Genomic DNA, 27,469 nt, shown 5'->3' on the forward strand with positions numbered 1-27,469 from the left:
CACAGCTCTGTTTTCTTACAGTAGCAAGAGGTTGTCAAGAGCTTTTCTTGGTTCTTGTGGCTTCTGCTTAAGGTCATATTTGGGGATGTTTTCCAAACTTTTAGCAACATTTTGTCCTTTTTCTGTTATTGTAAACTTTAGGACAGCCAGTGTCTTCTCTCACTATTGAAACCATGGAAAACTCTACAATAAAAGACGAAGCTGTACACCAAAGGGCTCCTGAAAACCCAGTCCTCAAAATCTCTTCAAGTAAGTATATATGATTTGTCTCAGATATCTATCACTTTGTTCTAACCCTGTCTACATATGGTAGAAATCTTTTTTTATTTTCAATCTTGCTCTTAGTGATGTTCTCTGTTCTGTTATTGCTAGATGAGCCATGTCTGAGGGATAAATCGATTTTCTGTCAAATGGAGGTTCTTGCCCGTTACTGTTCCATCCCTGGATATAATAAACTTTGTTGTGAGTCATGCAACAAAAAAGAAAGCCTTGCCACACATGCTCCTGACCTCGCAAGCATCCCAGAGGCCTCAATGGAACCTGAGATCTCTGCTTCTTCTCACTCTGCATCACCCAAGGTTCCTCTACCCGCTACGACCCAGAGCCCGCCGCAAACCACTAAAGCCATCAGCAGACGACCTCGCTCCACTGCCCAGGTGCCAACGACCGCCACCGCTGCTGCTGCTGAAGCCTCGGCATCCACGGGTGCCGCTCTGCCCCAGGGTCCCACCGCCGACTCGGACCCAGGGCCTCTTCTACCTCCAGGGCCGCCACGGCCAACAGCAGACTCCAGTGGAGATGCCTCTAAAGAGCACAGTCCAAACAGCACTTTAGGCCCAGTCGCTGCCAGGTCAAGAAGGGACAATTTAGGATCCGAGAGGGACTCAAGTCACAGAACCCTGTCAGGTCAGAAATGAACAGTGAGTGATGTTGTGATCGTGCTGCTTAGTGAGACGGTCTCATACATCAGCTCACCCATTGCAGCGTCTGATAGACTATTTCTTTCTTTTTTGCAAAGATTTTTTTTTCCATGCCAGTGAACTTAGACCAGACCAGTGATGGTTACCTCATCAAAACTCCAGAGCGACACTGCATCGCTCTGTCCTCTGTGCTTCAAAGAAGAAACGGAAGAAAAAATGTTGTCAAAACGAAGGTGCTGTAAACTAAAACGACTACAAGACGTGTTCAAAATGTGATGACTGCATTGCTACATTCATGTTTTTATCTGTGTACAGTTGTGTAAGCCTGTTTTTTTAAAAGTGCATTAGAACTACTATTGAACTTGTATTGTGAACATGTGAGAAGAGGTCCATGATTTTGGAGGTGCATGTGTCAGCTGTGGAGTCCAGAGTGTGCCACCAGGATAATTATAGACTTTTCTAAATGACAGAATAAAAAAAGCTGTTAAATATTACAAATTATGATTTTGAAATTGGATTTTTAATTCCCTCTCTAATGTACCTGTTACATTTCATTTCACAATTTTGTTGTCTCCTTTAGCTCCATGGCTAATTCCTTCATTAATCACTTTATTTATTTATTTTTTTACTTTTCTACATTTAATGCATCAGTTAAATGCAAATATAATTCATTGATTTTTATAGTTTTTTTTGTAGAATCTATCAGTTTATCAATTTATTAAAATTAAAAAGCAGATAAGTCAATAATTATTCCAATTGCACGCCTCAGGACTCCATAGTCATTACTCCTGGCAGGGAGCTTCATGGCTTCTCTGTCCCTGGTGCTTTTTTTGTTGTTGTCCAAATCCAACATACTAGTGATTCTCCTCATTGGTCAAGAATCATGATTGTTTGCAAGCCAACCCCACTGTAGCATGCCCTCAGTCTGCCTTTGTGGAAGTCAGTCACTTATGCTTTAACAACAAACAAATGAACAAACAAAATGTAAGAAAAACACATTATGATATTTTTTGTAACTGTTATATTTTTCAGATAATAATGTATATAGTGTAAATTTCAAGTTATGAAAAGAAATTAACAAGCAAGACTAGAACGGAAGGTATGTTGCAAACTGGAAAATACGGGCAATGCTGTAAGTCTACAGACTGCGGTTGGTCATACTGTTACACCATTCCTGCATTGCAGTTCATAACATCATTATGTTTATTGTATAGTTCTTGTATATACGTACGTGAATGAAAGCTTTAAATGTTAATATTTATTGAATTTTTAAGTGGTAAGGAGAACAAAGTAAAACACGTTTAAAAGAACTGAGATTCTTGTTTCACTTTACTCAATTTAGCCACCATTTACTCTTGTTATACAGTATTTAGATTTGTGGACCTGCAAAAGTATGTCAGGACACATTTGTAAAAGCTACTGCAATCAAGTGTTCTTGAATTGTTTTAAAGGTCTCAGGTGCATTAACTGATTAGTTCAGCCTGAATTGAGACACCTGTTGTGGAGTGTTGTTGTGTGAGATGGAAATGAACCAGGCAATATAGGCACATTCAAGCACTTTAATTTTGCTTCAGTCATATGCAGGGGTTCAGGCAATTGGTTGTGTGTCAACAGACAAGTGATGACTCCTAATCAGGACATCTTAATGAGGTTTGAGTGGCACGCCATGACATTAATTCCTATTATTTGTCAGCTTCCATCTGCCAGGCTGGTATTTGTCTGCTGACACTGGTCTGTGCCAGCTAAGCTCTGCAGAGCGCTGGAGTCGAGCGTCTCCTCCAGGCAGCCTTTCTGCTCTCACTGAAAGGACATCCAGACTGCATCTCCCACTCTTCCCCTGGGAGTGATGACATGGTGCCGCTGCTGCGGTGTTGGTGTCACACAGACTCAATCAGCCCAGGGTGGTACCTGCTGTGAGGCGTCTGCGGAGGTGTCTTGTGAAATCCAGCTGTGCTCTGGGCAAAGTCTGATTGACAATTGACTTTGGCAGCCAGCCCTGAGAACAGTGTTGTCTTTGTTAGAACCCTGAATTGTATTTAGGTGTCTGTTAGTAAACAAAAGAGGGTGGTGTGTACAATAAATATGTACTGTTCATATGCAAATATGGTTTCCTATAGAAAATATACATATGCAGGTCTTAAGGAAATTGGTAGTCAGTATTACTTTCTTCAATGTAATCATATTAAACAGTATTTCCGGTTTCCTAATACACATCATCATGATGAGGAAGTGCGTAACTCATGATGAGGAAATACATAAAGTAAGTAAAATTGATTTTGTCAAACTTTCATTTTCAAGGCAAGAATGAAGAATTTCATGCTCAAAAATAGTAGTAACAGTAGTAATGAAAAATGCAAAAAACAACTCACTTAGCATTTAAAATAATACATGAGACAAGATATACAATATGTACATATGAACATTATGCATAATTTCTATGCAGTTTGGTATATCCTGTACCAAATGAGACATTAAATCAGACAGCACCTATTATTCATATGAATCCACTCAACAGCAGCTACATCTGGATCCACAGTTTATTCACTGTGAACCATCCTCATTTATCTCTTGCCATACTGCTGTTAACAGATTGTACTGTTTACTCCCTCCTCCACCAACTCAGTCCCCTCAGGTCTGTCTCCTTATCTCAGTAGCCAGCATACTTTATTGTGATGTATATTCTCTTTCTGTACCCCTTATCTCATAATTGTGTATTCCATATCACAGTGATTTGTGTCAGCTGGGTTCTGTTTTGTTAATGCTGGGAGAATATGAGCACAGTGCTTGACATGTATCAGGAGCATCTTTAAGAGCATATGCTGACCTGAAATGCAAATGTCCCTAAGCATTTCTTCAGCAATGATTGCAATTCCCAGGCTGAACACCTACATCTGAAGTACATATTGTGTGTTATTGTTTTCTTGTAAAGTTAATTATTTATTTTGCACAGCAAAAAAACAGCCAACACAAAAAATCCACTCCTCCTCAGATAAAAGTCTGGCGAGGAAGTAGCGGAGCCGAGAAACAATGTACAGTAATAGAAAAACACTCTGCACACTACCATCTGTGGACACATTTAATGCAATAAATGAATATTGCACACATTGGAGTCTGCAGCTGCTTTTCCTATTTTCATGCACAAAATGGAAAGTACAAAAGTCGTAAATTTACCTTTACATCCATATTAAGAAGCCATGTGAAGCGGCTTCTTCTTGAATCCTTGTCGAGAGCCTCTATGATGATGCAGGTCGGTCCATCCTCAGCTCTGTTATAAAGCAAACACATTAATGCAACAGTATTGAAGTGAGGTTTATTCTGAATCACGCGTAAGTTCATAATGTACATCATTATTTCAAACTAGAACATTATCCAGCTGTTCTTAAATTGTGTGTGTTTCTCAATATATAAAAATTTACAGGGCCTTAATGTCATATCCATCATTGCAAGAAGACGTTTACTGGAAAAACTGCAGAAATTGGAACATTTATTCAGCCAAAGTATCACTTTAAATATAATGGCTAAAAATGTGGTTTGGTTTCCATCTGTTGATATATTCTCATATTCTTCATTCAACATTTTTATCTCACACATATGAGATGAGACTGTAGATTTTAAGGCAACTGATATTAGCCCGATATTATTTCCTGGGCAACTGACAGTACTCTAATAAGACATTGTACATATGAGAGTTTAATGAAGTTGTAGAAAATATTTGAATGCATGCTCATGTAGTTGTGTCTTGTCTGCAGATGTCTGCCTACCTCACAAATCCTTCCTGAGGTTGGAAGGACTCCAGTTGAATCGCTGCTCCTCCAAGATAAATGCGGGACTTTTGTTTGGAACTGTGTCTGACACTCAGAAAATCCCTTTGGCCAATCAGATTTCCTGCCGTCTCTGCTGAAACTTCATGAGTGACGATCGTTTCAGGTCCAACTTGCTTAAGAACCTATAACACAGAGACACAATGATGGCCATGGTGTGACAGCAGGGCATGGACTAAATTATTTTAAGTACTTGTTGAAGGATCTAGCAGTGGGAGAAAAGATTATTTGCTGCAATACATCATGATGTCAATGAAGTGTGGCTATAAATATAAGTACGAGAAAACTAGACCTTCATCAAGTTAAAGAGAAGTCTTAACTGAATATATAGTTTGGAAACCTTTTCACAAAAGTTCTTCTCCTTTTGTATAACCTGTGGTATTTTTATAGGTTATAGTTTCATAGTTGGTGAAATATCAGATCATCAACAGCAGTCTTGTGTTAGTTGTTGAAAGGTCAGAGGCTCACTTTGATATGTTGGATGCTCGGGTTCCACTTGTGCATCTCCTCTACTCTGACAAACAGGAGGTCGTAAAGTTCATCCGGGCTGGCTTCTAGGACTGCCTCCAGCCTGAAGACCTTTCTGGACCCTGGTATCACTTTGCTACAGATCACATCTCCATTGCTCTAAAAGGCAAGACAACAAATAAGCAGAGGTGTAATTATAACACAATGGTCACCTGGTTCAAGCCATTTCAGAGAGGAGACAAATGAACTTTGGAGAAAGATAAAAGCTATTTCATGGCAATGAAAGATGGCAATTTAATCAATCAAACGTTACCTGTGTGGTCTCGACCTTCCATCCATCTTTCTCTTCCAACATGTTGAGAGCCTTCCTCATCGCTTCTTGGCCTTGTTGTATATATAATAGCTGATCTTCTTTAGCTTGCACAGACTTTATATCTTCTGGTTTGGGTTCTGTAAAAGATTTTTTGTGTGTTATTTCAACAACGATGCCCTAAAATTGTATGAAACCAGCAGTACACTGTTGTTATTTTTTTTACCATCATAGTTTAAACCAACAAGCTTTCTCATGTGATGTTGAATCTGTCCCGATCGCTGCAGATGAGTGATCTCCTGGCCTATCACTGCCACAGCTGTGCGTTGAAGTCCTGCATGATTGAACAGTTGACAAGAAAAAAAAAAGAAAAGGAAAAGGAAAAGCACCTCAGCGGTCTTACCCATAATAGTTGACTGACAATAAAAGGAATAAAGGGAAAACTCCTTCTTCAGATTGTGGAGAGTGTTTACCTGCCATACTCCTCAGGTGTGGGTAGGAGATTCCACAGCAGAGCTTAACAACAGCAGGCAGCATTTTGTCTGTCTTCGGCAGTGACAGCAAAGTAACAGAGCATGTCTCTGGTCTTTATATGGCCTGTGAAGGACATTCTATTGAGATAAGAGTTAATGAAGAAGATAGGACCTGTTCTGATTTCTGTTCCCAAGGCCACTATTAACTGAAACAGAGCACTGGATTCAAGGCAGTGAGGAAAATCTGTCAGTAAGAGCTCTGCTATAGTGCATTTGTGTGAATCTTAAAATTACAATTTGAAAAACCTTAACTATGTTGGAGTGTATAATTTCCAGATTTAAGGGCGGCAATCCTAGTTTAAATATATAATTTTATACCATGAGTGATCTATTCAGTTATAATCATCTACTTTGTACAACTCTGAATCAGAGATTAAATAAAGCATATAACAAAACAGGACAGACTGCTACTAGTTACTATACTGTAGTACCTAATTAGTGTGCTTGCTTATATCATCCTCCATACTTGTTATTGGTGTGCCTGCTTTACAATGCAAAGGCATACGTATCCTGCTTTATAATGCATAGGCACACTTATTATCTTACAAACTTATTAGTGTGCCTGCTTTACAATGCAAAGGCACACTTATATTATCTTCTGTATAAAACTTTGGCATGTACCTAGTCTCACAGCCTTGCCAGCACAAGCACAAAACATACATCAAAACATACGCTTTGAATGGTGTGCCAAAGCAATAAGCCACAAGAGGCCATGGTTTATAGCAATTTTAGAACAGCTAAGTAGACACAAGCATGAGTGTCCTGTTGGCAAATCTGGGTTGAGAGCAGAAGTAAACAAACCACTATTACTGCAGTAGCATCATGAAATATGACCAGAAGATCCTGTAAAACCTGTTGAACACAAAGACAGGTTTTATTATCATTTAAATTATCTGATAACAATGCAAGAAATCATGGATTACAAATTTGGGTTTTTTATTATTATAAGAAACTAGCAGATAATACACAGAAGTTTCACATCCAGCTTGTTACGTTAGCACGCTGCACGCTGCACGCTGAGTTATTGTAGCTACTAGCCATATCTTTGTGAATTCAGCTTTTTATACCACATAATTATAATTATTAACGTATTTAATTTAATTTCTACACACAATACTCATACATTCACTAATTTACCTACTCAGTCATTCATGGTGAAGAATGCATCATCTGTACTAACTCTTTGGGATCTCTGTGGATTTTCATTTTTAGACCAAATAATCATAAATATTTACAAATTCGATCTGTAGACACAATAATTACTCTATCACCCGTTAATTAATTTAGCCTTTCATATCTGGTTATGGATGCATAATCTGTATTTCGTGGCGGTCACAATTTAACATGTTAGCATGTTATTATAATTTCTAGGCGCAATAATATATATATATATTTTTTAATAATAATTTTCACATTGATTTGTTCATTTGTACTAACTCCCTTTCATGGCAATTACTACTACTACTACTACTAACTTCATTTTCAATTCCTGTACAAAATAATTAAAATTTAATTTATTCAATTGTCTGATGTTACAATATATCTATTGTATGACTCCCTGGAAAGAATGGTTTATCTTTTCATTTAATTTAACACTTTATTAACTCTTAATTTGTTCATTCATGTTATCTTAGTACCTAGTTGCCATGTCTGTTTAAATGATGATCCATTTTACATTCTGTTTCATTAATTCATTCAGTTATTCATTTCTTCATTTCATCTGTACCAACTCCTTTTCATGGTACAGTACAATATCTTGCCTGCTGTTGTTAGTTCCCATGTCTGTGAATTAGGATTCCAATGATGGTTTATATTTTTAATTTATTTCAGTAAATATTTCATTCATTCGTTCACCATTTTCTGAACTGACTTTCTTTTCAGGTTCATTGAGAATCTATGTTCAATCTAATTTCTATATTTTTAAAATGACGGGGGAAAAAACAGATCTACTTACTGTACAATGCCCACCACTCTCTTTAAGGAGACTCCACCTGTCTCTCCTCATAGGTAGGTGAGTTACATTAGTAAGGTCTGTGCATTTGTGTGTGGGCAGCAGGGTTACTATCATATCTGTAACATTTTTGGTACAGGGCCCAGTGCTGCCCTTTCCTCTGAATGATGCCTTGCAGCAGCATTACTGATAGAATACCAGGAAACAGCTGCCTCTTATCGCCCTGACTTAACAGGTGTCCTTGTGAGAAGGCTTCATGACGTGAATGATGAACTTCACCTGCTGATCATGTCAGCTGACCTCAAACTGCAGTCACGCTGCCAAGGAAGGACTGTAGCAAGGACTTGTTTGTAAATAGCAAGGAAGTATCCTTGGTCCCTGAAGAGGATGCACAGCATCACAGAGCAAAATGGGCTTCATTTACAATATTTACATTTTTGTGTGATGAAGTGTATTTTGAGCATACATTTTTAGCTCTGTGTCAGGACACAAAGTAACACTGAAGTGTGTCTCATCAAGTGCTGATCAAATGTAGTAAAACTACATTGTGTGACTTGAAAGATTCACCAAGCATCCCATTACTACAGGATCAGTTGTCTTCATTGTTTACAAAATACCTTTTGTAGCATGAACTGTGCATCTTGTGACATATTGTACATTTTCTGCCTGACAAATCAATTTCATGCTCAGGGCAAGGCAACTTTTTAGTATGTCACATTTCACACCAGTGTAGCTCAAGGCAGTTCACATAAAAACCAAAGCAAATAATAAACGAGGGGATGAAATAATTTAATGGAGAGTTAAAAAAACAGAATACATTTTTAATTAAAAGCAAGAAGAGCAATGATGCATCTCAGATCATCTGGAATTTAGTTGTAGATTCATGGAGCATGCTAACTAAACACAGCTTCTCTATGTTTCAATTTATTTCTGGGAGCAATCAGCAGACAAGTTCTGATGTCAGAGGTCAAGTGGGTTCATAAAGCAGATGGGATTCAGGGATGTATTTTTGTCATGCACTATTTATTCATCTTCAACTTTCATTTCACCTCTAACTACCCTTACAGAGGCAACCTCATTGACAATTGCATGGCATTAAAAACACTGGATAAACCAAGTGCATAAGAATAAATGTATTCAGCAGTTGAATAAATAAGATGTGCAGTTTTTTTTTAAATAGAGCAAAACAGTGAACACATGCCACACATATGCCATTCTGTGATTAAAGGCAAAAACAAATAGTATTGTTTAGTATTGAGACTTTTGACTAAATCAAGCCACCAATCAAATTAATGTAGCCTTAGCACAACAACTGTATGCCTATAAATTCAACTGATCATGAGTCAGAAAAAGCATTTGGGTCTCCAGAGTGAACACAGCATGTCCTCTCTGTGCAGGAGGTCTGTAGCCTACGGTATGTCAGCCCATTTCTCCTGACAATCTGTTCAGTCTGCAGTGCATCTTGTCAAGGTTTTTTCAGGCAGGATTGTCACAAAGGACAGCTAATAAGTGGCTACTGTCTATACAGAGTAAAGGGATTTAAAACATATTTGTGGGTTGAATCACATCACTCTGAAAAGTATGTCTGGTTGTTTGGGTTACATTAACTAAGGAAATTGGATACATCTTGCTGCTCATTGTATAATGTATGCTGCATGTTAGAGACACAGTTCTGTTCATTACAACAATGTAATGAACAGATGTAGCCCAGTCTAAATGACTTACTAATAAATAAATATGCAAATGAATATAATAATCGTACTGTTAAGAAGCATTTAATTAAAATCAGTTAACTGGAATGTTAAAAACAGTTCATAGTGAGTTAAAATGCTTGCAGATAAACAAATCTTTGTCAGTGTGTATAAAATTCAATGAGAAATGGGTTGTTTGAGGTACACAGAAGAGAAGCGTGGTCAGGACACAAACAAATGAAGTTATGCCAGGTTTTCCCATCCGTCATCCATGTTTCTAATTGAAGGATTTTGTGAGTAACAAAAACAGTGCACTTGCATTTTATTTGTGGCTTGCAGTAGCAAGTGATAGTGGCCACTTGTTTTAGGTCTCACTGCTCCCAAGCAATGACTCAGGCCTGCAACGGGTTGTTTATTTAATTAAAGGACACTTTTATTTTGGTTGCAGTGTGTGAGAGTGTGGGCCCTTTAGTTCAAATTTAAGGAAAAAAAGAAAAAAACCTTTGATTGTGATGTAATATTATACCTTGTTTCTAATTTTGTTACAGATTTAAGTATTTGTTTCCATAAGTAAATTCATTATTTGGATTTAAAGTGTTGTGAGTGTGTTGTTTATATTTCATGAAGATGTGAATTGAGGGAAAAACATGAAGTAATGGTTAAAAACATTATTCTTAGGGAGATTAAAAAAGTAGTGATTTATATTATATTCTTGCTAAGTGGAGGCACCGCCATACATTGGAAATGAATAAATACTTTAAAGGGAAAAAGTAAAACAAAATAGAAGGTGCAACAAAAAAAATGTATAATAACTTGAGGTGTATCTGGTTGGTCCCACATCGCCGAACCTTTCTGCATGAGTCTAGGTAGCTGGGAAAAACAGTTTTCCATAGAATATTTTTTTTTAAAATTCATTTAAAATAGAAGTTGCAAAAAAACAACAAATATTTGGGGTGTGCTTGATTGGTACCGCATAGCAGAACCATTGTGCACTGATCTGGGGTCTCTAGGTCCCATTATATGGAAGCTATTGAGGAAAAAATACCTTTTCCCACAAGAAACGAATGGATTTTCTTTTTAAATTAATATAAAATAGAAGTTTCAGGAAAACCCAGTAAGTTGAGGTGTATCTGATTAGTCCCATATAGCAAAACCATTGTGCATTGACTTTGGGTCACCAGGTCATCTGACATGCTATCTATTGAAGAAAAGATATTATTATTCAGACAGGAATTTATTGACGGTACCTAGATGAAACTGCCCCTTCTTCTGATCCTTCTCATCTTTGGGTTTTAAAGACACATATTCATCCATAACAGATCAATCATCCAGCTCAAGAAGCGACATGACAATCACAGAGTGGTAAGCAATGAAATAACGCAATAGAAGATTTTTGTTTTCATACCTGGAAACAAGCGTTGCCAGCAGCAGCAGCAGCAGCAGCAGCAGCGTGCCGACAGTGTTGGTGTAGCAAAATCAGTGTAGGTGGGAGTCATATTTAAAGGAACCACCTTGTTGTGAGAAAGGCTGTGATTGGTGTGTGACTGAGAAGGTATGCAGATTCAATCAATGGCTGTCAGCTGATTACAGCCTGGGCGTATGACCTCTGTGTCCTGCATGAACTAACATGATGCTTCATTTATGTAAAAGATCATTCGCTATATTAAATAATGTATGGCTGATTCTCACTTCATGTCCTTGGACAGTAAACTAGCTATTTCTTGTCCAACTGACACTGCATATTCAACCAGATTTTTACTACAATACAGCTGTTGTGTAGAAGTAGTGATGTCTTTGTTCTTGAACTGTATTACAAATCAGATTCAACTAATTTAAATTCAAATAAACTTCCTTGATCTGTACTGTAGCATTGTGTTTTATGTGTAATCAGAACCAAATCCTTTAAGGGCCTTGTGTGTTCATTTAGCTCTAGTTTTGTGATGGAAAACTCTAGTGGGCTGTGATTATATTTGATTATTTTTACAAGCTCCTGTTGTTTGTGTATGGTACTTACGTTCTCAGTATTGTTTACAGGTGATTAAACAGTGCTTTGAAATGTTTTATTCATATCTCTCCATCTTGAATCCCTAGCTGCTCTGAAGATGTGAGTAAGTGAGTTTCAGTGATCTGACAGTCTTTTGCCAAAATAGAATTGGACTAACTTGTTGCTATGGGTTTGTGATAATGTCCCTGACTGTTTTCACCTCATGATGCAAACCTGTCTCCTAGAAATGACATTTATATGGTACTAATTTGTAACAGAAAATATATCTTATGGGAAAAAGTAATGCAGCCTGTATTATATCTATTATGTTATTATTATTATTATTATTATTATTATTATTATATCAAAATAATGCAACACATTACACATTGACTCCCAGTACTTGGATATGGGTCGGGGAAAGATCTTGGTTAAAGGTACCATGTGGTGTTTTTTACTTGCACTCAGCAGGTTCATCACACCTCAAGGATACACACAATGCATTTCAGGGAGTAACACTTCACTCCACAGGGCACCTTTAAAGTCCACAGTGACTTGAAGCAGGGACATGACTGCATGTCTGTATTGACAAAAAAAAACCTTTTCCAAATGTCTCCAATATTTTCCTTCTCAATTAAATGATATTTCTATTTATTGAGTGATATAAATGACATGACTTGACAAGACAGTAAGAGGCAGGGTGAATATCTGGGATCATGTACTGGTGTGCTGCATCCTAAAGAGTCTCCTCATAACTGAGCACTTACCTGATACAAACACATGCTTCCTCTAAGCTGTAGCAGTCCCATACTGCTGCAAATATTTCTGTGGAGATAGAAGTTACTGAATAGAATTTGATTAAAAACTATTTTAAAATTTCTGATGTGATGAGCTGCTTCAGCCTCATTTAATCTTAATTAGAGTAACTACTGTTAATAATCTCTCTCAGTAGTCCAGATGTACTATGCTTGCAAGGCTAATTTCCACATGTAATTATTAAATCTATTGTAGCCATAAAAAGTCAGTGTGCTCGTTTTTCTATCTGAACACTGAGGAGTCTTTAATCATTACTTATTAATAATAAGTAATGATTAAAGACTTATTATACTGATTTACAAAGAAAGTGTTCTGGCTCTTTTGCTCAAGAATGTCTTGCTTATAACACATCACTTTGTAACTGCACTTTTAGGTGTTATGAAGTCTATTCTATTTGGTTGACGTTTCTCATTTAATATGAACAACAGAACATGTCCATCATATCCTCTAATCTGCATGGTTATTGGCAGTTATTTAAAGAGAAAAGTGTGTTGTTAACCACCCTGCCAAATTTGAATGATTAAAAAAATTGTTTCTGTCTTGTACTTGTACTGTATGAGGATGCTGTTGAAGCTAATTGCATTGTCTGTTACCTTTTCACATTGTTTTTGGACAGTGGTCAAATACAGGCAATTGTGACATGACAAAGTTTAAATTTGCTTTTAATGCATTTGTGTAATCGTGCCAATTTCAGTGCTCTCATCTTGTGTTGATTTACAACAGACAGATTCTTCTGACACTGCTGTCCTTACTTTCAGAGCTATAGTGTCCTTTGAGAGATGCACAGTTTTTTTTCCATCCAAACAGCTAACAAGCTGTGTTTCCATTCGACCCCAATGTGAAAGTAAAGGATTTTAACTGATTTTATTCAGAAACTGCTCTGAAACTGATTCAGATGGAGGCGTACATATATGGAACACATGCAGATGTCCTTGTGACTTTTTAAGAAATCTCTCTCTCTCACAGTAGGTGCAACTTCCCTCTCTTTCCAGCTCAAATTGAAATGCACAGTTTTAAATAATAAGTCCTGCTGAGTGTACCCCAGGTGTTCCCACCTGATGTTTCATTATAAAGGCACAGTAAATTATTTCTTTCTTCCAGGTTTTTGAAAGAATAATTATGTCTGAGCTATGTGTTAAAGTCTCTGTGTTCTCTTACTGAATAGCCCTTATCTGCCTACATTTAAATTATTCTCCAAACCAGTTATTAACTATAGTGGCATACATTAACTCAACATAACTAACAACAGTGCTGCAACTAAGACAAAAAGTATACTTTTAAAGCAGTGTTGATTGATTGTTGATTGCCACTTAGGGACAAAAGCCTTGGCATGGTACTGATTACACTCACAGTTGACATGGAGGAACTTTCACAGTACTTTGAAGTTGTGCTTGAGGTCACTTGATAAATGTAGGTCCAATATTAACTCTCTTTTTTAGCTCTGTTTAGATCTCTAGCAACTCCTGAGGGAAATATTGTTTGTCTATCTGGCTATTTATGCTCCACTATGTTCACCAGCCAGTTGCTAACTATTTGCTCTTTAGTTCTTGGCAGGTTGCAGTGAGCTTTTATTCCTGAAAATAGCTGCCTGCTGCTGGTGGAAAACTGAGCCATACAATATATGAGCTGTAAAACTAAAACAATTACCTAAGAGGAGCTGAAAGTAATTTAAACCTGCAGAGTTGGATGATGAACTGTGTGTTTCATTACAAACAACAACTGGTGTGATCCAAGGAATGTTTCTGCCCTGACAGATTTCTACGGTCATCAGCGTTGCCGTTTTTATTCCACCAAAGGCCACTACTCTGACCACATTATATGATACTATCAACAAGCACTAAACTAAACACCCAGACATAGCCCTCATCGTGACTGGTGATTTAAATAAGCCAAACCTCAGTCTAGGGTGCTAAAATCACATGCCAACCAGCTAGCCCCGGTGTTCACCTCTATGTTCAACCTGTTCTTGGCCCATTCTGTCATGACTTTCTCTCCTTATTTCTGCCTGTCTCATTAGACCTTCTTCACTTTGCATATGGCCCTAATAGGAGTACTGATGATGTGATCTCCCATATTCTCCACTCCACCCTCTCCCACCCTGGAAAGAGTGAATATGCACGCCTACTGTTCACTGATTACAAATCAGTGTTCAACACAATAGTTCGCCTCAGACTGGTCATCAAGCTCAGGGACCTGGATTTGAGCTCCTCACTCTGCTCCTGGAAACCCCCAGCATCCTCCAGGCTGCGTCCTGAGTCCTTTGCTCCACTCCCTTTATATCTACGATTGCATAGCCACACACAGTTCCAACACATTATGAAATTTGCAGATGACCAAATGGTGGTAGGCCAGCAATAAGGAGGTGGCTTATCTGGATGAGGTGGAGGTGTAGGGCCAACAAATTGGACCAAGGAGATGGTGATGGACTTCAGGAGGGAGAAGTAGAGGATCCACTACACATCCCTCAAGATCTACAAGACCCTGGTGGAGAACGTGAGCAGATACAGGTACTTGGAGTTAATCACATCTCTGAGGACCTTCCATGGGCTCACAAATCACCAACGTGTTGAGGAAGGCAAGGCAGTGCTTGTATCATTTCAAGCAGCTGAGGATATTAAAGATCTCTGGAGCACTGCAGTAATCCTTCTACCTTATAGTCTGTGCTCTCTGGAAACATCACCACCTGGTATGGCAATTGCAGCTCACTGGATAGGAAAGCCTTTTACAGACTGATCCAAACATCACCAGGACAGCACTGCCCTGCCTCCGGGACATTGACACCAAGCCTGAACAAACCAGATCATTAAGGACATCACCACCCCAACCACAAACTGTTTCAGTGGCTGCCCTCTGGCAAGTCTTTCAGTCTTAGTCATCATAAGCTAAGACTGAAAGACTGAGAAAGAGGTTCCTCCCTTTGGCCTTATAAACCACAAACGATTAAAATCTACACAACACACATCCTACTCCTTTTGCAGCTCAGCACCTTTGATACCTTACCATTTGCTTTTTGCCCAATGGAAATTGTGTATAACTTTCCACTTATTCCTTACTTGTTATATTATATTCTGTGATATTCAATTATATTTCCTTATATATATGTTTATTATCATTATTATTATTATTATTCCATTACTTTTTCCTGTATATAGTTTTATATTTTGAATTCTTATGTTTCTATATACTGTACTTTAGCTTTAGGTTTGCATTAGCGCAATTGTTATAAATATTGCAATTTCCTTTCACTGCTGTTTTACATGTATAATCATGCACATGAAAAATAAATCGCTGATCTTCAATCTCTTATCTATCCACATTCAAGGCTTGGTTTGGTCTCTGTGCCAACAAATGTATGACATCATCTCTCAGTGCCTGCTAACTTGTTACCCTCTTCCTCATTCTCCTCCTCCTCGCTGTCTTTCTATATGCTCTGGCACTAATCTTGATTGGGGGAACTGTCATTGTCATTCAGATAATTGAATAGTGGTAATTTCAGGAAGGACTATGAGAGCTCACACTGTTTTTTATTAGTGGATCCATGCCCTGTAGGGCTGAACCTTCATCAGTTATACTGGTATTCATTAACAGGCTTCCCATGCACAGACACGACTTTAAGTCCCCCGCCAGGTTTTCTTACTATACTTGTTCAGCTGGTTGTTTAAGCTTCACTGAACAAAATTATATATAGAGTTTGACACTGATTAGAATGCATACGGATCTGCCACGCCATATTTGGAGGTGGTCAAGCTTTCATTGTGATGGGGTCTCAGCCAAGACTGTAAAATGTAATCTCTACAGCGTGACCACATTCACAAGAAAAAAATGTCCCAATAATTTGAAAGGTAACCTACTGTAGCTCCACTTCTTCCTGCCAGCTTCAGCGAAACCTGCAAAAGCTACAAGTAGCAGTAGCTAGCAGTCATCCCTCACCAAAAGTGTTTCCAGAGGTAGATCACGGTCAATACCAGGTGTAAATGAGGCCTAGAAGACTATTTTTAAGTGCACCTGCTGAAGATGGAGAGTTTCTCTGTACTCATCAAAAAATGTCAGTTAAATGGTTGAACCTATGAGCATTATTTGTGACATCACAACTAGTTTGGGTTGAATCGGGGTCCAGTACGCAACAAGTGTGATGCCCATAAACTGAGACATGACTTGAACAAGCCTGTGAAAAGACCAAAATCAACAACAAATTATTATCATTAACAGGTATTTTTATGTAGTCAAAGTCTGATACAGCTTACTCCTCTGGGTAGCATAGTCCCTTCGTACAATGAAGCTGCTTTAGCCTCATCTTATTATAATCACAGTAACTGTTGTTGAGGATAATCTCTCCGAGTAGTTCAAGGGTACTGTGTTCTCAACCCTAATTTACATCAGTTATCATTTAATCTATTATAATGACACAATGTCAGCATGACTGCTCTTCCATCTGATCACTGAGGAGAAATACATCCTTTAATCTTTACTACAGTAATTAACCTAATTTACAAATGTAAGTTTTCTGGCATTAAGGAGGTCTTGCTTATGATGTAGATACTTTCATAATTCTGCGGTTGATATGGTATCCATTTTTAGGTGGTACAAGGCTTTCATTTTACATCATCAGTATATTGAAAAGTTTGAAGATGTCTCTGTCAGCTTCAAATTGCTGTTTCATTATCTATGTTCAATGCTGGACCAGCAAGTTGATTATTTCTTTCCTTCAATTTAGTTTTCTTGCAGCTAGTCAGCGGGGTGCTGGGTAGTGGGATGTTATTTGTTTTCCAATGATAACGCCATGACAATACAATGATGCAATGTTTGCTCCCTTAGTTACTGTTGCTATGCTTTCTCGCTTAACACATATTGTTTGCAATGATGATGGTGGTAGATTTACTATTTTTTGAAAAGGTTAGTCATTGATTTAAGATGAAATATGACGTGCATCTTCATTCATTTTGTCAGTGGGCATGTTTATACTTACTCTGCTATTCTTAAATATGAAAAGTCATTTTATTGCAGATAATCTACAGGTTTGTCTTCTCTTCTGGATGCTATTAAAACTAATGACCTTTTTGTATTATTTTCGCACAGTGGACAAATAAATGCAATTGTAGCATGATCAAGGGTAATTTTGCTTTTATGCACGACTGTAATGGTACAATGTACATTGCTCTCATCTTGTGTTGAAGGCATATTTACCAGTCAACAGCCATTTGCAACATACAGATTCACTTTGATGCTGTCCTCTGTTGTCTGTAATGGGCAGCCATTGTGGGAAATTGCTTGATTTATTTTTTTTATATCAAAGTTTGAACATTTTAGACTTTTCTGTACTTTTGTTTTTGTCCTTGCTTTTCTTGCTGGCTTAAAGTGGGCAGTGTGCTGCTGGATAAAAATATGTAAAGGGCTGAAGGCTAAGTATTGAGAGACAGATAAACACATAATTGATTTTGTTTTCGGGGGATTTTCATATGAGAAATAAATCATTATCTTACAATATTTACAGGAAAAATATAGAATGGTGCCAGTCTTATCCTTAGATCTACACTATGAACTGCACAAGCCAATCATTAGTGTCATCAGTTGGAAGATTTTTGTTGACCCCACCTCTGTGTTGCACTCAGCACTTTAGTACTATGCAAAAGCCAACATCTGAACACTGAGTGGTCTAAGGATTGGGCATGAAGTGATACTCCCTATCTGCATTATTGATCGGGACCAAATGCATGGATCAACAATGGCACTGATATGCTAATACATTTACATCTAGAGAAAACTAACAATTATCTTTTTAACTTGATGTGGCCTTGATACTGCTGTGAGGAAAATTTTCATCAGACAACATAAATTAAACGTAGGACAAGTGTAGTTCTGGTTCATGTTTTATAAATTGCTCCTTCCCAAAGTTTTGGTTTTCATCCCCAATTGCTGCCAGTTTTAGAACATATCCCTGCAGAGTCCTGTAGGTGAGGTCAAAGACACCTAATCTGTCTCTTTTTTACAGCCTCAATTTCTACATTGTCAAAGTTTATTACATTTAAAGGGGTTAGGGTTATGTATGTATGTGTGTGAGACTAAAGTTGGTAAGTTTGACATCCTCCAGCCATCCTCATCTCTACATGATCAGAAATTGATAAGATGTTTTTAAAACTGGAGGTCCAAACTTCTTCTACACAGTACATTCAATATGGCAGCCGCTGACACATTTCTGCTCTGTTGGATGTTCATTGTGCCTCACTACTGTGCTTCCTGCTCCACATGAAATTTACACCCTTTAAGTGTGATATGAAAACGTGAAGTCTCCAGTTCTCATACACTAAAAAGTAATTACTGACTGAAGTAGGAGACATGTTGTATCCAGCAGTTGAAATGAACAATATTTGTATTTTTATAGACTCAGACCTTTCAGTGAGGAAGAAGGAGTAGAGGTTATTTAGAATCTCTAACCAGGTATCGCATCTTTGATACAGAAAAAACATAACAGACAAATTACTTTTCAGAGCAGAATATTTTATATCTCTTACCATGTCTGGAAGGGATCTTTAAATAAGAAACAAACACAACTCTGACATCCACCTGCCCTCGAAAAGACAAACAACATAATTATACCACAGAGACACAAACACATAAGTAATCAAAAGACTCAGAAAACAGAAATATTTTTTCCGTTTACTTTTGGACGTGTATAGACAGTTGTTTTGAGTCCTCAGATCATCAGACTGTTTGTTCCAGAGAACAGGATCAAAGTAGCTAAAATCATGTTTGCCAGATCGGAATCATTTCCTCAGTGTAGAAAACCACCACTTGATGACCTGTGAGGCTTGACCAGACATTTATTCAGTGAGCAGGTCAGACATGTACTGGGGGAAGCAAACTATTAACTGCTTTAAAGATGATTTAAGTCCTGGAGTAATGTGTTTGTTTTGGAGTGTACCTATGACAACTGAAAGAGCTGGAGTCTTGTTTGTTTGGGTAATCCAGCAAAGAGAACATTGCAGTAATCTAACCTGGTTGAAATGTATGGCCCAATTTCTCAGAATCAGCTTGATTAATTCCTGGTAACTACTCCATTAAGGCTGGGTTGTTATAGTGATCACCCGGTTGCTATGGCTGTCCCTTTATTATCATCAAAAGAAGAAACTTTAGGTAACCCCACTATATATAGGATTACTACTTCATAATGGGTGATGCCATAATGGGTCGTGCAATAGTATACAATGCGTTATGCCTGAATGTGAGAAAGGAAAAAAAGTTACTGCATGACCAGATTGTCTTCGCCATCCATTGTGCTAATTGTGTCTGATTGACAGTGTGATATATTCTTGTGGGTTTGCTTTCCCTTAAATCTTTTATCCACGCAAGGTGTACTAGTGGTGAAGAGAGCAGAAATAAGTATAATAACATTGGTCATGCATTATTTAGGCTATGAGTCCAAACTCAACCAATTTCTCAGGCCAACTGTATCTCTAAGCTCATAAAAGTATGCCCTTGGGCACCAATGTCATCATCTCTTTTCAAAATAAGAAGTGCAGTTAGCAGGCGAGGTGTGCAACAATGCCAATAGCACCGGCTTGTATCAGAGGTGGCAAAATATATGCAACTCAATACATTCACATTGTCTCTCCCAGGTTGCAGAGGATCACCTTAATTCTTGTTTATTTGAGAAGTAAGGCCTAAAAACAGGGTCAAAGTTTATGAATCTGGTAACAAATTTAACAAAGTCATTGTGTAAAAATGAGACTTTATGCAGCCAAGCTAGCAGTTCTGTGACGCTGTACTTTAAGCATTTATTTATAGTTATTTCTACATACATGTTGTGTTCTTTTTTGTTTATTGGTAGTTACTAAAATGCCAGCATCAATTCACTAACATGCTCACAGTGACAATACTAAAATGCTTAAGTTTAGCTGACACAGTATTTATTATGTTCAACATCTCAGTGTACAGTAGCATGTTAGCATGCTAACATTCGCTAATAAGCATTAAACAAAAAGGAAAATTAAGGCTGTTGGGAATTTTTTGCATGAATTTGCTCATAAACCAGATTTAATTGCAATCTATCCAAGAATTATAAAGAATTTTATGCAAAATATACACATCAACCCTATGGTGGTGCAAGATGAAAAATCAGGGCATCACCTGTAGGATTCATCTTGTTGGAATTAATCCAAAAATTAGATATTTCTGTCTGGACCAGATTAATAAGGTGGCAACATCTCCATTGACTCTATGTAGGCATCTTTTTCAGTAATGGCACACTTGTGACTTGTGTTATGTTTTTAATTAAGCAATAACTGTCACAGGTTATCATAGTGATATGTTTTACAGCATTTCCTTACCATCTACTAGTTTACAAGGCTCTACAAATCATTAAAAGTCGTTTTATGTGGGTAAGATTTTCCCTACAGTATGTTCAACAGTGGATCTGAATCATCCTTTTGGAAAATTTGTGACTCTGTCACAAAGAAGTGGACCAATCAACAGACATAGCCTACTGTACAAACTTGATCCATAGAGCTACGTTGCTAGCTTGGCTAGGTCACAAAACAACTGACTGCCCAAGACTTTTTCTTAGGCACCCAGAAAAGTCAGATTTTCTTTTTCATACATAAGTAATGAAAAGACTTAATTATATTCAGTCAGACATGAACATATTTTCTATCTAAATGTTTTATTTCCCTGCAAAATAGCTGGTTATTATTGCTGAACATGCTTCTTTTTTCAGTTTTAAAATGTGATCCATCAGACTGCTGATATGTTATGCACAGTATCATATAAGACTGTCACAGCTGCACTATCAAAGTGAAAATGGAAACTAATCTGCAAATTCCTGTCAGTAAATTGACATGTGCTATTAATAAACATCTACAAAATGAATATCCAATGGAGAACATGCAATATGATATATCATGGGACCAATAAACATGTGAATCAGTACATGCATGCTGAAACCATTTGTCACCATAATCAAAATCAGGAAACTACACACTCTCTGTGTACTGAAGTGGACGATCTTGAAGATAATCCTGTTCTTCTGCATGAATTTCAAGGACCTCTGCTTCTCCAATCCTCTCTGCAAAAGAACACTCATGTCAGAGTTGTACAAAGCCAGTAATTTTACATTTGGCATGGTTTCATCAATTTTAGTGAAAAAAAAGAATGAAAAATGAAAATGTGTTATATAAGATGCTTTCCTCTGAATGTTTTTTTACATTACATTTTTATATGTACTGTGAAAACTGCTCCATCAAGCCCCTTGCCTGACGTAAATATAGACAATTTGACAAAACACAAATCTTTTCATATTGTATGACTTATTTCCACAACAGAGGTAACGTTTTGTCTACACTAGTTATCTAAGAAATATACAATACCAAAAACTGTGTTAAGACACAGCTGCAGACATGCTGTGTAAAATCAAAGCTTTATTTGCAGTGCCATTATTGTAAAATACACTTCAGAAAAACACAAAAATAAATTTAACAAAGCTTAATTTCTGTTCCAATACTTGAAATGAAAACTCCTCAATATTTTAAAAGCTGTTTTAAGTATTGTAGCATATTAAACTACAGTGTTTGTGGGGGGGGGGGGGGGGAATAATTCATAGACAGACACAAAGGATAATCCAAAAAGGAATATCCAAATTAACTACAAGAAAAAAACACATTTCAAAAAAGAAAGAAAATGTCAAAGCAGCAGGTGGCAGAGACATTTTAATGACTTCCAGGACTTCCTTCTCTATCAAAAAGACTGATTCAAAATGTCAATAACATAGAAAGGAACAAGCTGTCATGACACACAATTCAGGTTTAGGTTACTTATGAGGGCCATGAAAGGCCACCTGCATTAAAAGGAAGGCAAAAGGAAAAACATGTTCTGGTACAATTAAGTGCCTGTGGGAGACATACATTTAGGTACATTTAGTTACCTGGTTTGTCATTTCTGGAGGTTTGGGTCACTCTGTGGGAGCTATATAGGAACATGGAGTAAACATTGTTAAATGCATTGACTTTGAATATTTTCTTAACAGCAAAAAAAAAAAAGAGCAAATGAAAACTCAAGAGATCACCCAGACCTCGTTCTTTGTGGTCTTCTCCACGGCTGGTTGAATGGTGGACCGTACGTTGGTGGAGACGCACCAGGGTGAAAAGCCTGAAGCTGCTGGAAATTCTCTTGCTGATGGCCTGAGAGGTCCACACCATCCAGAGCATGTTTGATCATCCCCATCACCAGGTCTTTCTCTGAGGATACGTCAAATTATATCAGAAGAGCTCAATGATTCTTCTCATCAGCAGCAGTACAACAATTGTAATTTAGATTAATGTATTAACTGGCAATTAAACAGCAATCTATAAAGTAATTAAATGTATCACAAATGGTGAATGAATTGAGAGATGTAATATGAAGTATTTAAGTAAAATCAGTTGAGAGGTTCAGTAACGTATTTATCATTTAAAAAGTGAAAAATTATAATTGTTGTAATTATAATTTTTGTCAATGTTAATTTAAGTAGCTACTCAACAAATTGCAAATCTTCTCAATAATTACTGTATGTATGTAATTATAACACTAATTGCAGCTGATAACTGATACTGTATCTTAAAATTGCTGATATTACCAGTTAGCATGTAACATCTAAAATGTCCAAATCTTTATGAGGGCAACAGAAAAGCGTTTTACCTCTTTGTCCTGAAAGCAGAAGCCACTGCTGGACTGTAGACAGGGAATCTGTCTGCAGGATCTGACAAAGCAGCTCCAGCACCTGTCAAGAGAGTAGTACCGTAATAACATGGCTTCCAAACCACATACACTGATTGTCAAGTCATTAGTGGATTTCTCAAGATGCGTGGTGACAGAGCTGTGCTGGGGGGGGTTCATTTACATCAACCAAAAAGCAAATGCTGCATAACCTTTGGCAAAAGTTGTGCACTCTGGAGAATTCTTACAGGGATGGAAATTTCTTTTTGATCTGCCAGTAACCGTTCTTCACAGGAATACAATATTACAAAGCTGTGCCTCATTTCAACCCAAAACTACCCAAAATGACATGTCTGTGCCTGTAGAGCTCAAGATCAGGATATTTCAGAGTATTTCACCATGAGTTCTTGATCGTGTAAGTGCTGAGGATACATCAGACGCTGGGAATGAGATCTACGCTGGTGAGACTTGGTGGATGGAGGAATGAGTCTACCAGTTTGAACTGAATATTGCGTCTTTCGGCGGACAAATTCTTCCTCAGTTTGATCCTGGAATAAATGGACAAAATCATAAATTAACAAGAGTAAACAGTCAGGTTAGTCACAGCAGTGCTTTGAGCTAAATGCTAAAATCAGCATGTTAACATGTTCAAAATGACAATGCCAACATGCTGCTTTTCAGAAGATATAATGTTTACCATGTCTACCATCTTAGTTAAGCCTGTTACCTTATTCACAATTGCCTATTAGCACTAAACACAAAGCTGAGGTAATATCGGGTATTTTAGGTATGTGTATTAAACCAAAGTACTGGAAAGATTCAAATCTAACCCTAACCCTAATCCTACTCTAACCTTAACATTCAAGTTATTACAATTAATTACTGATGGAACATGAATGCCTGTATCAAATGTAATGCCTATTCATCCAATAGTAGGTCCAACCATTTCACTCAAACCTCATGGTGGCACAAAAGGAAATGTCAGATATCACCAAATTTAGTACATTGGGACCATGGATGTCTGTACAAAATATCATGGCAATCCATTTAACAGTTTAACATTGTGGTTAAAAACAAGGTAAGTTGATGTTACTGTAAAAATCATAATGCAATCATCTCTCAAAAAATGGTTTTCCTGGAATCTAACCAGTGACTTGTGATAAAGCTAACACTAAGTCACTGTTGATTGTTAGTTGTAGCTAGTTCAGCAAATACAAATATCAGCAATTGTCTTGAAGAGGTGTGTGAAAGCCCATGGGTAACTTTTGCCACCAAGACAAATCTTAATTTTCAGGTAAATCATTAACTACATGAAGAGGTTTCACCAGGTTTTTGACCACATGCCCAGCATTGCTACTTTAAAATTAATATATTAATTTTATTTGATCCAAAGCTAGTTTAATATGATTTTTAAAGCAGTTTCAGGCAACCCCAGTTATATGAAATCTGTAAGAAAGCCAACCTGTGTAATTAAGTTTCAAATCATACCAATTGCAGCAATACAACTACCTCTTTTTTGTCCTTTCGAGCTTGGGAAGACAGACTGACTTTTGCAGCTAGTTCTTTAAGTTCATCTCTCCAGGCTTCTGAAAATAAAGCTGTAAAATAAAGAGAAAAATATTCCCATTATCTGAGGCTCAGGTTTTGATTGTTTGATGGCAGATCTCCAAAGTAACAACTGCATGAATATAGACACACCTGATTTGTGTTTGTCACTGCTGACTCCAGAACGATACTGAGTCAGAGGAAAAGCAAACGATGCATCAGTTGCTTTCCTGAGGACGTGGCTCTTGAGAAGCGGATGAGGAAATAATGATGAGGTGACAAACCAGTCATCTCTCACCATGCAAACAGGCCTGCCATTAAGTCCTGTGGGACAGAGAAAGGCACACTATCATACAGTAGTTCACATAGATGAAGTGAAGTGCTTTAGAAGTGTGGGACAATCAAAGGAATGGCCTGAAGAAATAAAGCCAGTAACATCCCTGCTGAGAATAAAGGTGACTCCTCAGAGATGAAACCTACTTCTTCTGCCAATAATGCAGCTGTCTCTTTCATGTACCATATTACTATTCCAGGTGCCCATACAGCTGCTTTTGAAATATTTTTTTTACATACAGTACAGATAACTATTGAATAATTACTCATGTCAGAAGGGGAAGGTTCCACAGCAATGACAAAATTAGGACTATATTTATATAGAAAAGTTGGCAAGATATTTTAATCTAAATTAACTAATTAGATAAAGTCAGAGTGAATGAATGCATAGACTATTAGTCCAGTTCAATATATGTTTTTGTGGGAATTTTTGTGGGATTTGCTAAACTATAAATTTTTGGAAAGGTTATGATATAAGGAGTCAGAAAATCAATGTTTGCATTTGCACAGATGTCTATGTGGCGGCCATATTGAATTTTAAAAAATGGCCGACGTAAAACTTTAAATATAAAAAATTAAAAATAAATATCAATAAAAAAATATATTCTGTCTCCCAACAAATGTAAAAAATGTGGTGGTGAGCACCCATGCTTGCAGGCGTATAAATATTCATTGATATTTTATAGCCATTTTGAGGCCAGCTGAACATTGTAAACCTAGCATTGTCAATGCTAAGTCATGTTAGCTAACAGTTCCCTTTGAGCTTTGTTTTGATCTCAGGTTGCAGCAATAAAACTTTAGAAATGTTTTAGCTAGTAAATACTTTAGTAATGTGTAAATCAGTTGCTAGGAAACATCTGTAGCACTGTCCAATAACAAGCAACCATGGATGTATTATAAGAGCTCATTACTGGACCAAAAACTAAACTAAAATGACATAATAATACTAATAATTTCATTTTAAATTAGTAACAAATATATCTCCACTTAGAAATCACTTAAATTATAATAAGGCAATGTTTGAAATCACGAACAGCTGGTGCAACAAGCTACAATTAAGTTACTATAGTTTGTATATATCATAATAATACCATAATATTTATATTTAACCATGCTCCATATTATACAGCAGTAATATAATCTATAAATGATACACAGTAACAGATTGTGTAGTTTGAGAAATACTAATTGCTCCATCCAGCAGCACAAGAAAAGTCAACTGAAAGCTCACAGAACCTAGATTGGAACCATAGATATGAGCAGGCTTCATTTCATCAGGCTGTTCCTTATTACCGAAACCATGTACTTAGAAAAATCATAAATAAAGGCTTAAAACAACTGTAGTTCAGAGATGGATGAGAACACACATGGATTTATTGTAATTTAGGAAAACATACTGCAGGACTTAATTCAATTTAGCATGCTGAGAAAAAAGCACATGAACTCGCTCACCTTGGATATGCCTCACCCTGTGTGGATGAGGGTTGTGCCTGGAGAAGAACGAATGGTGACTCAAGCTACCAAAGCGTGGACTGCTTTTTGTCAACATCTTGGTAAATTCAGGAGTGAATGGCACCTGATTCCTTTGACTGTGGCTCCTCTCTCCTGTTGCCCCACGACAGTCTGGACTCTGTGCTACAGACATATCTTGAATGACAGTGGATTTTGTCTAAATCTAAAAAGGAGATATAAAGTTAGGTCCCTTTATTATATGAGTTGTGACCAAACATCCTTAAAACACTTTAAAACTAAAATGACATTAAGATGCAAGACAGAGACAGCTTAAATTTGATTTACTCCAAAGATAACTGCATTTCAGATTTCAGCAATAACTGTATACTAACTAAAAAACGTTTGATCTTAAAGAAAAACAACTGAAGAAAAACTTTACCTCTGAAAACAGCCTCCAGCTCAAAACTGTCCGTGCTTAATGCTCTATGTTTCCTTCGTTGCTAAGAAACCTGAACTAAACAAAGAACAATGGCATCTGTGCACAATGAGTGAGTAGCATTCTTTTTGACATGCAAAGCCACTAGAATTGGACTATTCTTATGATGCTTTATTAAAGAACTTGACAATGAATTAAGTCAAGTTAAATTAAGTGTTAACTAGTTTCCATTTGTGTGCACCAACCATTGTCTCATTTTGAAGTTGATGGAAGAGAAAAAGAACTCAATATGAACATCTAAGAGTGACGAAGCTTTCACCTCATCACAATGTGTATTAGGTGACTGGTTTGCCACTGGATGTGAATATTAATATAACTCTGAAACAAAAGTGAATAATCTTTAAAGGATTCTGCTGTGTGTCTTGTGCCATAGTTCTTTGTTAAAGCTGTTAAAGCTTGACATTTTGCCAGTTTAGAAGGATAATGCTTTTAAAAAACACTGTAATATGCAAGTAATGATGAAGCA

General features: G+C 37.2%; 3 protein-coding genes across 3 annotated transcripts in view; 1 reads left to right on the plus strand and 2 right to left on the minus strand.

The window, feature by feature from the left end:
- Positions 1-1,550, plus strand: part of LOC128381508 (A disintegrin and metalloproteinase with thrombospondin motifs 14) — a 50,895-nt gene extending 49,345 nt beyond the window's left edge. Inside the window, exons 21-22 of the mRNA XM_053341531.1 lie at positions 142-249; positions 373-1,550. Of these exons, the coding sequence (XP_053197506.1) occupies positions 142-249; positions 373-917 (653 nt within the window). The 3' untranslated portion in view covers positions 918-1,550. The remainder of the gene's footprint in view (positions 1-141; positions 250-372) is intronic.
- A 1,195-nt stretch (positions 1,551-2,745) lies between these two features.
- Positions 2,746-6,056, minus strand: star2 (steroidogenic acute regulatory protein 2). Its single transcript, XM_053341582.1, has 7 exons — positions 5,993-6,056; positions 5,746-5,853; positions 5,523-5,659; positions 5,210-5,368; positions 4,682-4,866; positions 4,092-4,185; positions 2,746-2,916 (listed from the first exon to the last, which is right to left on the minus strand). Exons 1-7 carry the CDS (start codon positions 6,054-6,056, stop codon positions 2,812-2,814), a joined length of 852 nt encoding a protein of 283 aa, XP_053197557.1. The 3' UTR covers positions 2,746-2,811.
- Positions 6,057-14,629: 8,573 nt separating this feature from the next.
- tbata (thymus, brain and testes associated) lies at positions 14,630-26,700 on the minus strand. Its single transcript, XM_053341047.1, has 9 exons — positions 26,508-26,700; positions 24,876-25,046; positions 24,681-24,775; positions 23,576-23,713; positions 23,160-23,241; positions 22,555-22,720; positions 22,408-22,448; positions 21,480-21,552; positions 14,630-14,774 (listed from the first exon to the last, which is right to left on the minus strand). Exons 1-9 carry the CDS (start codon positions 26,698-26,700, stop codon positions 14,630-14,632), a joined length of 1,104 nt encoding a protein of 367 aa, XP_053197022.1.
- Between the last annotated feature and the right edge of the window lie 769 nt (positions 26,701-27,469).

The sequence above is a fragment of the Scomber japonicus genome, chromosome 20 (assembly GCF_027409825.1).
Source record: "Scomber japonicus isolate fScoJap1 chromosome 20, fScoJap1.pri, whole genome shotgun sequence".
Classification (NCBI taxonomy): Eukaryota; Metazoa; Chordata; class Actinopteri; order Scombriformes; family Scombridae; genus Scomber; species Scomber japonicus.

What these genes read in the sequence shown, in the direction of transcription:
- star2 (XM_053341582.1), bottom strand. Translation starts at nt 6,056, where the DNA reads ATGCTGCCTGCTGTTGTTAAGCTCTGCTGTGGAATCTCCTACCCACAC. An exon ending in CGAGCATCCAACATATCAAA is followed by an intron (nt 4,867 to 5,209) that starts GTGAGCCTCTGA and finishes TCTGTGTTATAG; the next exon opens with GTTCTTAAGCAAGTTGGACC. An exon ending in CCTCAGGAAGGATTTGTGAG is followed by an intron (nt 4,186 to 4,681) that starts GTAGGCAGACAT and finishes GCTTTATAACAG; the next exon opens with AGCTGAGGATGGACCGACCT.
- tbata (XM_053341047.1), bottom strand. Translation starts at nt 26,700, where the DNA reads ATGTCTGTAGCACAGAGTCCAGACTGTCGTGGGGCAACAGGAGAGAGG. An exon ending in AGGACAAAAAAGAGGTAGTT is followed by an intron (nt 23,714 to 24,680) that starts GTATTGCTGCAA and finishes GATCAAACTGAG; the next exon opens with GAAGAATTTGTCCGCCGAAA. An exon ending in TACACGATCAAGAACTCATG is followed by an intron (nt 23,242 to 23,575) that starts GTGAAATACTCT and finishes CTCTCTTGACAG; the next exon opens with GTGCTGGAGCTGCTTTGTCA.